At 35.7% G+C, this 14,742-nt stretch overlaps 1 protein-coding gene across 1 annotated transcript; it reads right to left on the minus strand.

Moving 5' to 3' along the window:
* Window positions 1-5,484: 5,484 nt before the first annotated feature.
* Window positions 5,485-9,606, minus strand: LOC147495454 (trihelix transcription factor GTL1-like). Its single transcript, XM_086564111.1, is given in 4 exon segments — window positions 5,485-6,544; window positions 6,650-7,845; window positions 7,848-8,308; window positions 9,086-9,606. Coding segments are annotated over 4 exon segments (2,337 nt in total). The 5' UTR covers window positions 9,499-9,606; the 3' UTR covers window positions 5,485-6,277.
* Window positions 9,607-14,742: the final 5,136 nt, after the last annotated feature.

The raw sequence follows: 14,742 nt of genomic DNA on the forward strand, positions 1-14,742 counted from the left end.
CAGTTTGATTTTTTTTGTGAGAGTATCCATACTAGATCAAAAGTTTTCCTTGATAAAAACGATTAAATAAAAGAAAAAATACTCCAGTTTACCCCACGTTCTCTAACATTTCTTTTTATTCTCTACTTCTATTGCTCTTTATGTCTTTTTCTCTATAACAATATGAGAGCCGCCAATGAAGAGATTGGTGTGTTATTCTTCTTTAATCACTCTTCACTACTTTTCGATTCTAGTTTTCGTAAGTTTAGATATTATTTTTTTGTCACCAATATGATGCTACTATGTTAGATTCATTTTTTAGAGTTGTCATGATCTGAAACCCACAGAAAGGCTTAGATATGAAGCCTCGCCATATGATTTTCGCCTAATGCCTCAACTTTGGCTGAGGCGGCCCTATATAAATGATGGTTGCATGTATCAAACAATTTGGAACAAAATATTGTAATTTGTTACCTTTAGTTAAATGTGATCTCCGCTTATTTTATTTGTTGTGGATGCTTGTTTTGATGTTTTATATACTTGAAAAGGGAATGAGCAAACTACACTGATCTTCCATTGTAGGTATATTTTTTTTTCAATTCTGTCCTCATGGTAATCCTCATATCACACCATCCAAAATAGCAAATGCATCAATAAATTCTATAATTATTTCTTTCCAAAATAAGGACAAATATGTCATTGCACTATTTCTTTCCATTCTACGTGGCATTTATGGAAATTATATATAAGGAAATTATTACTTTTCTTTTCTTTTGGAAAAGATTATAAGGAAATTATGAGTGTTGGTAATTATAGTAAATGTTCATTTTAATATGGCAAGTTATTATTCAAGTTGAAAGTGTTTATTTATTTTTATTTTTTTAAAACCTTAAATAATACTGATTAACAATATATTAATAAAACAATAAATCAGTAATTATACACATTAATTTGACCTACTTAACCAACTTACTGATTGTTAATCATTAAATTGCATCGAGACACGCACCGACCTGTATGTCATTGCAAACCAACATTATCCATTATCTAAAAAGTGAAGTAAGTCTGTGTAACAGTATTAAATAAATCATTTTTCAATCTTTGAAAACGTTTCAAAATTTTCGAAAACATCCACAAATGGCTAGTGAAAATAATATATGTGGAATGACTTAATATACATCTTTAGAGAATGGGTGTATATAATCAGGTTTTGGTTTGAGGAAATAAAGCCAATTTGTTTGGGAAATAACTAGCACAAAGGGATGGCAAAGTTTTCTGCATAGATTACTTTCTTAAGGGACAAACGGACAGGCAACACAATCACAGTGTAAGTATCTCTTAGCCATCCCCCATAGTGTGTAATTCATTCTAAAATGACATAGGTGATAGACTGATAGCGGTTATATTGGATTGGGATTTTGGGACAACAAGTGCTAAATTTTGGGTTGAATTAGGATAAGATCCGAAATGCAAACTAACGTTATCCAAATAGTGAGTCGGAATAGTAGGTCTAACAAGTAGGTCGGTGTAACACTACTTGATTTGATCTGACTATTTTATAGAATATTTGGATATTGGTACACAAAATATCATTGCCTAATTTAGGAAAATATTGGATTACATTTTAGCACCCTAGCTAAGTTGATAAACTTTAGCACAACTTCACAGGTGTTTCGGAGGATACAGTAGCATTGAAATTTGGTGCACCATGTTTTTTCCCGATACAGGGTTACTTATGTATGATTATATCAATTGGTAAGCATGTAAGTTTGTAACCTAGGTACGAGCTTGTTTTCCTAACATTATCGAAAAATAAAGCATGTTTTCTTAACGAATCATATCATTTTAGCATATGTTTAGCTGGCGTCTAGTGCATTGCTCTAATAAACACGGATGTAAGATAACCCATGTGAAAGTGTGTTTTGTAATAAACCAAGAGCATCTCTAGGTGCTAGTATCACCTCCCAAATTCTTCAAATTTGCTTTCAAAACTCGGAATTTCGCGGAAATCCAATTCTAGGTGGAAGCAAATTCGGTCACATCACCTGTCTAGCCGCATTCTTGTTTGCAAATTTGGGATTTCAGATGCGGATGCAGAACGACAGTGGTAATGTCGCGCGCCATTGCAAATATCACCCTAATTTTTTTTTTTGACTTTGCCCAGCACACCGCGCCAGTGGTACTATCGCGCGCCACTCCTAATGTCGCATGAGTTTTTTTTTTTTTTGCTTTTTCAATTTAGGCGCTACATTGGGAATGTCACGTGGTTTTTTTATTTATTTTTTTTTTTTTCACTTTTTTCAACCTCAGCGACAGTAGTACGGGCGCGTGACATTATAAATGGCGCACGTGATAGACCCTACAATCAAATTTGTGACCACCTAGAATTAGTCAAAATTTGCGTCCAATTTCTCCAAATTTCGCCTTCAAATTTGAAGGAAATATTTCCACCACCTAGAGATGCTCTAATTATTCAAGTTCATATTTCTACGTGGCTACATAGCTATTCAAATTTCAAAGTGTTTGTAATGTAGTCTTACTAGGGTATGCCCATGATGTTAGTCACAGACTCGAGAAAAAACAATTATGTGTGGGGAAAATGGACATAACCTCCTCACTATCTATGGATTTCCAATGTTTTCGATCCTATCATAATGCTTCAAAGATAGTTTTCAGTAATTCATGTAGTGAGTTGGACAGAATGTGAGAATCTCACCTTAGTTGCATTTGTCTAAATGGATGTAAACACAGAACAACAACAATTCAACCAAATGAAATAAGAACAATATGAAAAACACGTATATATAAACGTATTTCCACCAAATTGAGGTTTGAATAGTGTTAACGATTCTGAACGGAATGTCGGATATTTCGATTTTAAAAAAAATATAAAAGATAACTTAGAGTTGAAATATTGATGATTCTGAAATTAATAGAAATCAAAATATGTCCGAGGTCGAAATATTATCAATTTTGATTTTCCAAAATTTCATAATATCAAAAATTTTGAAATCCCGATCTATAGGTTTGAATGAGGACTGAAAAACAATACCAAAAAGGTTGGAAGGATCCTTAGAAGGATTCATAGGACGCCAATCAAACTGTGTGTCATGCTATGCTATCAATATTGGTTATATCGGCCGATTAATTGCGTATCGTTTGTAACTCGATTAGTTTTTACCGATTTTTAAAGTTTTCTCACTTAATTGATTTAATTACTGAATTGACTGATTAATCGGTCGAGATGAGCGATTTCTCAATAAATCGAGAAAAAAAATTATTGAAAATATTTGTTCCCCATCCAAAAAAATACGTAAAATTAACAAATTGGATTTTTAAACCGTATTAATAATAATATAACCTAATAAACACACAAAGTTAAGAGTTTACTTATTTTCTTCTCTTAACGAATGTTAAATATACTAATTATTGTAATATCTCTTTAATATATATTATCTCTTCTCTCTCTTTATTCTTTTACATATTTAACATAATTATTGTGTTTGGCATCTCTGTAGTACTCTAAAATTGAATTGATTAGATATGATTATGAGAATTTGATATTTTTTGTTGCATCTCGGATAACTATTTAGAAATATCTTATATGATTATATTATTATATATTTTGAAAGTGTCAAATATATACATCCGATATAACCGATTAAATTGCCGATTAATCAAAATATCTTATATATTTTGAATAATTCATGTTTTAATTAGATATGCTAGATTTTCCATTTTCAATAAGTGGAATTCTCATTTTAATAGAAAAATGATTTCCGCTTTAATTAGAAGTGTTAGAATTTGTTTTAATAGGAGATGAATTCCCGTTATAAAAAAAAATATTCTCGTTTTTCAAATATGAGATAAATTCTCGATTTAATAAGAGATGACGTGGAATTTTAATAAAGTTCGAAAAATACCCCTTATGAGAGGGGAGCTCGAAAAATACTCTTTGTGGGAGCTTTAATAATAAGATATAGATATAGATATATATATATATCGGAAATTGGGTACCTGGTCGACATGGATAATCTTCTATATTTTAGGTCCGAATATTAAACAGTTTTAAGACTAATATATATAGGGGTGTTCATGAGTCGGTTCTGGGTCGGTTTTACCGGTTTCGATTCTGGGTCTATTTTTAGCGGTTTTTATCGGGTTCGATTCTTTCGGATTTTTTCTTATATTTTGAAAACCCGGACCCATACCCATTAATTAAGTCGGTTCCGGTTCCGATTTCGATTCCTTATCGGGTTATACATTTTTATTACTAAAATTATTATTTTTAGTTATATAACCGATATAAAAGTTGGTTTACGGCAACTATAACACTTGTTATCGATATTTTTGTCCTCTCATAAGAAGTAATGGTCCTAAATTCAATAATAATATTTGAAAGTTATCTAAAAATTTTAAATACATTCTCATATATTATATGTATGTGTATATTTTAAATCGAACATATGTATATTATACTATACGTAATGCGTCATATATAGAATAAATACCACATGTACCACAATTGTTAGTTAGCATTACATATATTCATTATCTAATATATATACATGTAATATATCAAGCACGTACACGTTCATGCATTAGTTAATATAGACAGTGCATAAGTTAATTCATAGTATCGTAGACATGTAAACATTATTATTAATATTTATAATACACATATTTAATGTAATATTATAAAAGATGTATTTAATAACACACATTCACTATTATGTTAAATGTTATATATATTTAGTATAATTTTACACTTAACAAATATAAACTATATATAATATTATATATAATAATAATGTTTGGGTTTGTTTTTATTTAGTATAATATAATACTAAATTCTATATATCAAAATCAAACTAATCGGTTCTGATTTTGGTTCGGGTACCTATCGGTTTTTTACTATTCGGTTCTAACGGTTTCGGTTCTTTATAGGGTCGGTTCTTGAAGACTCACTTTAAATGGGTCTAATATTTTAAGACCCAGACCCACTATAAATGGTTCCGGTTCCGGTTCGGGTAATTGGGTACCATGCACACCCCTAAATATATATCGCAAATTCCGAAATATATCTTTATGGACGATAAAAATTAGCACCAAGCCACTGACGATCCCCACGAATTTCTGAACCCACCAGTGGTTCATCAGAAATTTCACGCAAGTGCTCAACTCTAACCATTTCATTTTGGGGCCTGAGTATTTAAGTGGCATGGTTTTCGTTGATCCACCGAATCTCATACTGAACAGGTTAACGTTAATCGCTTCGCAGATAATCGTTGCAAGTGGTATCAAGAAACAAAATGGGTGGGGACGTGATTTTAAACTTCAGTTATGAAAAGGTTGCTTCCACCAGCACATTGTGAGCCCCATTTGCTGCCATTCTGTGAAATGAAAAAGAGTAATTCAAGTGCACAATGTGACACCCATTTCACATTTTCACTCCTCCCACACACACAATTATTCTTCGTTGTAAATTGATTGGAAGAAGGACCAGAAGATCAAATGGGCTATTCAACAATTCATCGAAAAAAATAATATGGGCTATTCAACAATGAAGTAGGCATACTTTCAGAAGAAAAAAAATAAACAGGAATGTTATAAAGGATAAAAAAAAAGTAATGACAAGAAGTCTAAGAGAAATTGAAGTCAGCCTTGTGTTAATTCATTCATTCAAATTTTCAACCCATCCAAATGATAAAGAAGAAATTCCAAAGCACACTCCCACCAAGACTGCTGCTGCTGCTGATATTCCTTTTGATTCTTGGGACATGGGAGTAGGCTCAATCACTCCAGCTAGGCTTCTTTGTTTCTCCATCTTTTTTTCTTCCAACAATTGCTGCTGCTAAATGCTTGGCAAGCTTATTTCTTTTTCATGTCTCTTTCAATTCAGTGCTTTCTGATTTTAAGCCCGAACTTATCCTTATTCAACAACAAATCAATAAAATAACAGAATAGACGGAAGCATTCCACCTCAACACTTTTACTACTACTCTTACAATCTCTCTGTCTAAGCTTTACTAACAATGAATAAACAACATGATGATGAATAACTGAAATTGTTTGAAGAGGTATGGGGAAGAGAGAAAGAGAAAGAAAATAAAGAGGGGGGGGAGGGGAGCAGAAGTTTTGCCTTTGATGATCCAATCCGAGAGGGTATTCGTCCACCTTTAGGTGTTGTTCGTCTGTCTAATAAGATTATCGTCTGAACTGCATAGATACATATGGTACATTGATGAGGAACACTGTTGACGATCAACCAGATACAGATGCAAATGCACTGGGCGTATTACTGAACCATGGCTAAGAAGGAGCTGGCCGCATTCCCACCTCCATTGGAGGATGACCCTGCAGCTACATTTTGCCTCTGAAACTGAATTTTGTATGCCATCTTACTCTCTTCCTCTGCCTCTTCATCTTCCTCGTCGTCATCCTCGTCGTCATCATCTTGATCTAAATTATCACTGTCTAGTTCCTCCATTTTATCATAATCACCCATTACCGGTTGCTGTTGCTGTTGATGTTGCTTTATCAGCTCCTTCATGATGTCTTCTGGCTTCAATACAAAAACAAGAATCAATCCACCTGCAAACATCAAATTAAGACAAGTATAAAAAGTAGAGTGCAAGTTTGGTTATCTAAGGATGAGATCAATGCTTACTTTCTTCAATGCGGCTGATGATGCACCACTTCCTTCGTCAAAGAATCCCTCTTTACTGGTCTGCTGCTCTTCCATGTTGCCACCATTCTTAACATTGTTGTTCTTGCTTTCGGCTTCTGTGGTGTGGGGTAGTGGTTGTGTAGATGGCGGAGCCATGATTGCTTGCAAGTTTGATGGGGGATCTATTGCCATGGAATCTTCTTGCTTGTTTTGATTCCCAAAGCCACCGCTGCTGCTACCAGACCCACCAAGAGTTTTCTTCCTATAGAGAGCGTCTAATTGATGAAAGTAAGGGCAAGTTTTAGCATCCTCTGGGCGCTTCTTATTACTCTCTTTCACCTTCTTGAAGTACTTGTTGATGTTTTCCCATTTCTCCTTGCATCTCTTTGAGCTCCTGTTATAGCCCATTTGCCTCATACCTGAGGAGATCTCTTCCCATAGAGGACCTTTAGGTCCAGCTTCTTGGTACTTAGATTCAAGTCCGCTTCTTAGGTTGATAAGTGCAATAACTTCTTGTTTGGGCCACCTAGATGAGGCCGAATCGAAGCTAGTTCCACTTCCCCCCACCATCTCTTGCGGTGGATGTTGTTGCTCTGGAACGGCAGCCAACACAATTTCCGAAGAAGCCGGTTGGTGCCTCGCTATTTCAGTTGCTTGTGTTTGTGTTTGTGTTGCATGATGAGGATGATGATGTTTTTGTTGCTGTGGAGTGTGGTGGTGGTGCTGCGGCTGTGGTGTTTGTGGCTGTGGTTGTTGCAGTTGGGGTTTAGGTTGGTGGTGTTGTTGTTGTTGTTGTGCGGCGGGTGGAGGTGGTGGAGGAGTAGTAGATTGAGCTTGAGGTGGTGGTGGTGGTGGTGCCGCAGGAATGACCACAGTTGGAGGGAATTGGATGGTCTGGCCAGTAATCTTCTGAAGGAAAGCAATAATGGCAGCATCTCTAGAAGCAGATATTGCTCGTTCTTGAGCCATAATTTCATGTTCTCTGGTGAGCCTAGCCATTTCTTGACGCTTCCAGGCCTCTTCTCTTATCATCCTGTCTTGCTCTCTCTTCTCTATAGTCTCTAAAAACCTTTGCTGCATCACTTCCTGTTTATCCATCACCTGTTTCATTAGTCCCTCAAAGAATTCCATCATCCGTCGGCTGGTGCTACTTCCTCCTCCACTCGAGCCACGTTTCCGCTTTCTTCCCCTGCTGTGTTTGAAGGTCCCTCTTCCAGTAAGTCATCCTCAGAACCGTCGGAATCAGAATCAGAGGTGTTTGAAGAGAAGCTGATTCCAGCCACAGGCATCCCAATTGGTAAATCTGAAGGACTGATTCTGGTTGATACTCCGATCTGGGTAGTGGCACCCCCGGCTGCAGTAGTGGCTGGATCTGAAGTAGGGACTTGAGTTCTTCCAGATGAGGAGCCTACCATGCCGATTCCAACTGATACAGGAGTGGGAGCTGCTGCTGCTGCTACAGTCGCAGTAGTAGTAGTAGTAGCAGCAGTAGTAATAGTAGGGGTGTGAAGTGCCTCGAGCTGGGAAAAGAAACGATAGCTCTTGCCGTCTTGACGGCCAGCTCGACCTTCCTTGGTACGCTTGTAGTATTTGTGGACGTTCTCAAATTTCTCCTTGCATTTCTTGGCACTCCTTGTGTATCCCAGTTGGGCTAGTTTCCTGTCAATGGGAGTTCCAAAAATGAGAAGAAGAAGAAAGATGCAAATAATAAGACCGACCCAATTAATAGGGCACAGTGTGTGTGAGTGTGTGTGCCGCGCGTGTTTAGAAAGAAAGACTAGTTATAAAAGCTAGTGTTGGACCTCTCCCGTCATCTTAAATCTCACCCCACCAGCACCACAAAAAAAAAAAAAAAAAAAATTAAAATAAAACCAAAGCGTATAGATTGTGATGATTACTTCTATGCTTCTACTTTTTATATAACCATATATTTTTTTTTTATTCAGATAAAAAGAAAAAGGGAAAGAAATGCATTGTTTTTTGTTTGCTTTACCGAAAAAAACGATTAAAATTTGAGGTGGCATTGGTTAGCGTGGATCGGAGGGGTTTGAGTGAGTCATGACTGAATGAATGAAAGAAACTTGTAAAAATGATAAATCATAAAAACAAGCATTGAGTAATGAGTAGTAGACTATTAGAAGAACAAGAACAAGGAGAGATTCCGTAGTACGAATGAATACACAGACGGCGGATAGTGAGAGGAGAGAGTGTGGACTCATCATCATCACCATACTTATAACCTTTAAATTAAAAATAATTGTGGGAGAGGAGCAGAAACCCAAGATGCTCTCCGTCCACAAGCTACTTAAAAAAATCTATATATTTAGATCTGTGAATTTGTTTCTAGAAGAAACGTAGATCTCAGTCGCATTTTGCAATTTGAGAGTTGGTATCTCTTTGGAGAATTTCATCAAACAATGGTTGACGAGAGAATACCTGGAGACATCCTCCCAGAGAGGACCTTTGAGAGTGGCATCACGAAAAGCTGCATCCATTTCGGACCTAATTTTCAACAGAGCTATTGTTTCTTGACGTGGCCACCTGTTCCCTCCACCGCCTCCTCTCTCGGCTTCTTCCCCGCCAAATCCTTCGTCATCTGGAAATCCACCTGAAGCCGCCAATTCTTCGAAATTCCCCGAGGGACGAGCTGCTGGCGGTCTACTACTGATAGGGGAGGCTGCTTCAGCTAACATAGATATCGAATCCAAAACTTGTTTATGCTGCTGTTGCTGCTGTAATAAGGTGGTGGACGAAGCAGTGGTACTAGCTGTTGTGAAAGCAGTCATCTCCGGCGTCATACCATATTGGGACCCTCCTCCTCCTCCTCCTCCAGCTCCTGTTTGTTGCATACTTCTCAAAAGTGTACCTTTAAAATCTTTTTTTACCACTAGGAGTAGTCCAAACTTTTTAATACATACATATATATATATATATATATATATATATATATACACTAGTAGCTATTAGTGTGGTGTATGTATTGTAGAGCTAGAGGTGTATCACCTCAGCAGCTATTAGTGTGGTGTGTGTATGTAGCTGCTAATGATAATTTCTCCTCTATCCTCTCTCCCTTTGCTGTTCAAGAAAGGGAGAGAGAGAGAGAGAGAGAGTGGATTTTAGGTGTGGGGAAAGATAGAAAGAGAGGGGGGGGGAATTTGAAAGAGAAATCAGTATAAGATGGGAGGGGTGAAAAAGATGGGGAGAGACAACTGGAAAGATAGATAGCATGGAGGAGAGGAGAGAGAATTTCCCCTATTCCTATTCCTATGAGTGAGTGCTGCTCTGGGCTGTTAAGATAAAAAGATTTTTTTTCCTTTTTAAAATAAATGCAAAATTATTGTTTCAGTGAAGAGGAGGGAGGGAGCTTTAAAATGAGCAAAAAAAAAAAAAAAAAAAAAAAAAGTACAAAGATGAGAAACAGTACAGCTCAATTAGCTGCAAAAGGATAAACAAAAACAATTGAACAGAAATGGAGGCGTTGGTTATTTAGCTAGGGTGTTTGCTGATATTATGATGGTGATGGAGAGAGAGAGAAAATGTTAAAAGAGAGAATGGTGTGTGTTGTGACAGAAAAGATAAAAATAAAACAAACTAGATGCTGCGTTGTCAGCGGATTACTTTGCAGCTAATATATATTAGTTAAAACCGAAGGAAGCAAGAAAAAAAAAAAAAAACACACATCTCTCCTCTCTCGCCCAAGACCCAAGTACTCTAACTTATGGAGAGAATCAGAACATCTTTGGCTACTCAATTCAGTCATACCCTTAACCCAAGTCCCACGACCCCACACCACTATTTTCTGTAATAAAGTAATGCCAAATAACTCTACACCTATTTTTAAACACATTTGTCCAGATGTATATATTCCAATAAATGAGACTATAGTATTTGAGGTAGATATATATAACACACACAAGAGAGTATGAGTCGGGATATTTATTATCCTAAAAAAAAAAAAAAGTATGAGTCAGGATCAACTTACCATATAACAAATAATAATGTTTGAAGTTTGAACAACAAATAATAATGTTTGTAAATTGTGTAGGGAGAAGATGAGTATTAATTGAAGAGATAAGAATAAATGGAAAAAGAAAGAAAACTGGTGGTAGAAATAGATAATAGAGAAACATATTAGTAGGCTCTGAGGAAAAAAAAAAAAAAAAAAAGTACCAGCAGACAAGAACACATTACAACAGCTGTAAAGGTAGGTCCCACCCTTTGAGAGGGGGTGGAACGTGCCGGGCGATTATCGCGGATCCCACAAGCCCCAACTGCCTGGCTATTCATCCCATTCCGGATTCACTGCCACGTGTCAATTTGATACTCTTTTCTTCCTTCTTTTCTCTTACATTTTCACTTTGCTCAACTCCCTCCTTCATCATTGATTAATCCAAACTACTGTCTAAATCAACCCAAAACCAATCATTGATGTAAGATTATCCCCAGTTCAGCTGCTCTAGGCTCTACCATATGCAGTTTAAGTCCAAACACAAGATGGTAACTTCAGATTTTAGACCAGTATATATTTTTCTTACTTACAAAAGGAACTACAAATGAAAATGATGAACTCAATTTCAAATGATTCCAAAAAAAATTCACCACTAAATACAATTAATTAGAAGTTTATTTTTGGTGCTCCAGCCAATAGAAATCATCTTCACAAAACATCAGTTCTTTTGAAGATGTACAATCTTATTAAAAATCATTTATTATGTTATGAGATTATCCAACGGCTCATATTTTTTAATTTTAATATAATTTTTGACAAAACTAAACATATTCAATTCAACTGATTTTTTGTTAGGGTGTTATTCATCATGTGATATATATCTCTACAAAAAATTAGTTCTCAATTCATCTTGTAAGTCTATTTTTAAAAGTGAAGTTCATATAACCATTCCCACTACAAACTCCATATAATATATATGCAGTCTACAATAAAAAAAAAAAAAAAAAAAAATGAAGTTCATATAACCATTCCCACTACAAACTCCATATAATATATGTGCAGTCCAAAAAAAAAAAAAAAAATGGTTCGTTCAAACATTGTCGTTCAAACATTGTCGGTCTGGGTAGACTGATGCGTGGACTCAACCCAAAATTACAAGAGTGTAAACTACGTGTTTTCTCTTACTTGTTACCGGGTCTAATAGAATTCTATTCTTCTTTTAGTTTCTGATTTGCACAACTCATCAGCCGTCTATCTATCCTTATTTTATCTTTTACGTTTTCTCCTTACTTGTATAGCTGAAATTACAATTCTTCTTCTTTTTAACACCCTGTATCCATCTGTCCTTTCAGTATAAATAACTTTCTTGATATATCTGTAATCTTAATATTTTAATTCTATGTCTCCAAAGGTGGCTGTATAGTAAATGTTCTGCAGTATATTAATGAATTCTGGTGCTAATAATAAGATTAACAATGTCTACTTTTATCTAACAAAACGAACGGCTAATAAATCAATTTGCCGATTTCTATAGTACACACGTTACACGTATATACGTATGATACGTGTATATGGTTGGCAAAAATTACTGGATTAATGGGGTAGCTGTAGAAATGGTGTGGTCCAGTGGAGCTGGACAGCAGTGTAAGACATGATCACTTACAAAGTAGAATATAAATGTAACATGGTTGCACATGCACCCCGCTACATAAACACCCCCACATGTATATGATCTCATCAGCTCATGCCCTCTCGCACACAACACACAAACACACACTAACTAGATGCTAATTCTTAATTTTAAAAGAAAAAAGTTAACTAGTTAATCGTTTTTCACACCATACAGATCGTTTGATATACCTTGTGATGTGCTCTAGTAGTAAAACATGATAAGATTTGTGGACACTAAAGGCACTATTGAACCAATTATGACCCACATCACAGTTGAAGTCTTTCGGCGGACAATTATCAAATTGAATCTAGCTAACAAATAGACAGGTAAGTGGGTATGTATTAATGTAGGGTTTTTTTTTTTTTTTTTTTTTTTTTTATGAGATACAGTTGTATGTGATGTATGGTATGAGTGACTTTCAAATTTATAATAATGTTATTTTCAAGCTTATCATTGGTGTAAAAAGGAAGGGGCATAGGTATAAATAATTAGGTTATTTTATACCGTATAAGGCCATACATTACAGTGGTGCAACAGATTGTTATAAATTCTCTTACGATATATATATTTCTACCTAAAAAAGAAGACGAGATATGGGGATGGATGGGGGTTGGGTGAAGTGAGAGAGTGAGAGGTACATGTTTCATTGTTTCGTATGGGTCTTTTCTTTCTTTCTTGAATCAATAATGATAATGATAATATTAACAATTATTATTAATACACAAGGGGGGCAAAGATAGAATGAGAGGAGAAGGATTAACTGAGTTATTACGGTGGTTCCCACCACAGTTCCCTCCGCCTGATCTGGTCAAGTAATAAAACTAATAATACAACCATTACTTGGGCCAGTAATTTGCTTTCCCCTCATTATTTTCTTAGTCGCTATCCTCGAATGATACAATACGCTCGTGAGTAGTGTGAGTCGTGATAGAATGATACAATACACTCGTGAGTAGTGTGAGTTATACAATACGCTCGTGAGTAGTGTGAGTCGTGATAGAATGATACAATACGCTCGTGAGTAGTGTGAGTCGTGATATACAATGCAGCACTATGATCGCAAGATTTGTGCGCCTTGGATGGTCCTTAGAATCTGGTTGCGTTGGTCTTGCCTCAAAAGTTGTTAAGAATCGAAAAAAAGAGAGGGAAAGGTTTAACGCTTTCTTCCTTCACTAAATGGGCGTAATTTTGGTTAGTAAAAAACTATAGAGCGTAGATTATTTTTCATGACGCTTTTGTACTAATTTGCTTTGTGATAAACAATTCTTTTACAAGAAAATGCCAGGAGTTAAAGACCATAAAAAAAATCCATTTTCTTTAAAGAATGTAGATGCTGCCACTTTGATTGTGTGTGCGAGCGAGTGTGTCTTAGGAGTTAGGAATGATGTTAAGATTCTTTTACATGTGGTCCAAAAGGCCAAACGAAAAGAATTGTCCGGATGAATATATTGGAAGAAAAGGAGATGGTCTTCTCATTGGTTGAGAAGCTACAAAACTCCACCAAGAAGTAACAATATTGGAATTTTGACAACAGTGTAGCTCCCTTCTACATTTCATCTCCCACTATCTCATCCATTATGTTCACATGCTGCCCTGTGTAGTCAATGTTTCTAAAATGTACTACGCCATGGGCCTCACACCAAGCTTTCCTTGATTTATATTTTTTTTTCCCCTTTTTCTTTTGACATTCCATGTGATTCAACCAGATTAATATTTCACATTCTTGTGTTAGTTACTAAGCAACCCCCTTTTTCATTAGACAATCTCTCATTGCTAAATCATTTTCTATTTATAAATCATATATTATACTGCACAATTATCTCATGTCATGTGCCGAAGACACTGAAACAAATTAACCTACATCCATTAATGCAAAATACATGGTTAAACAGATACGGTGGTAGTTATTTCAATATTTGGAGGCATCATCTAAAAGAAATATATGAAAGTGATTGCACATGGAAGACTATAAGAGTTAAGAGGGTGTAGCACAGTTGTTGATTAAACTTTAAAGAGTAAACACATGAAAATTTATACATGTGGTGTGTACATCCGATATTTTGTGGTTTTTAGTAAAGAATGTACACAATCGTGGGGACAAACAGTGGTAAGCACGTAAGTACTGCTAGAGAGGTATGCATCACCATCAACGCCCTTAATCTTTGGACCCCATAACTCAAAAATCCCAATTCTACTTTAAAACTTAGTCTGGTTGGCGAATCAAATTAAGACATGGCCAGTGTGCTGGGGATACAAGACCTCGTGAACATGGATCATGCGTGGCTTGGGTTCTCCTATTTAGTATATTGAACTTTCATCAGTCTTATAACAATTAGCTTTAGCTCAAGTACGATCCTGTTCTTTTAAAAGTATAATGTTGCATAATTCAAAATGTGGACCTAAAAAATTGAACAAAATGTTTACATTGGCCAATTATTCAATGAGCGGAGTGATTGTTACCACACATACACA

This window comes from Coptis chinensis, chromosome 6 (genome assembly GCF_015680905.1).
Source record: "Coptis chinensis isolate HL-2020 chromosome 6, ASM1568090v1, whole genome shotgun sequence".
Taxonomy (NCBI): Eukaryota; Viridiplantae; Streptophyta; class Magnoliopsida; order Ranunculales; family Ranunculaceae; genus Coptis; species Coptis chinensis.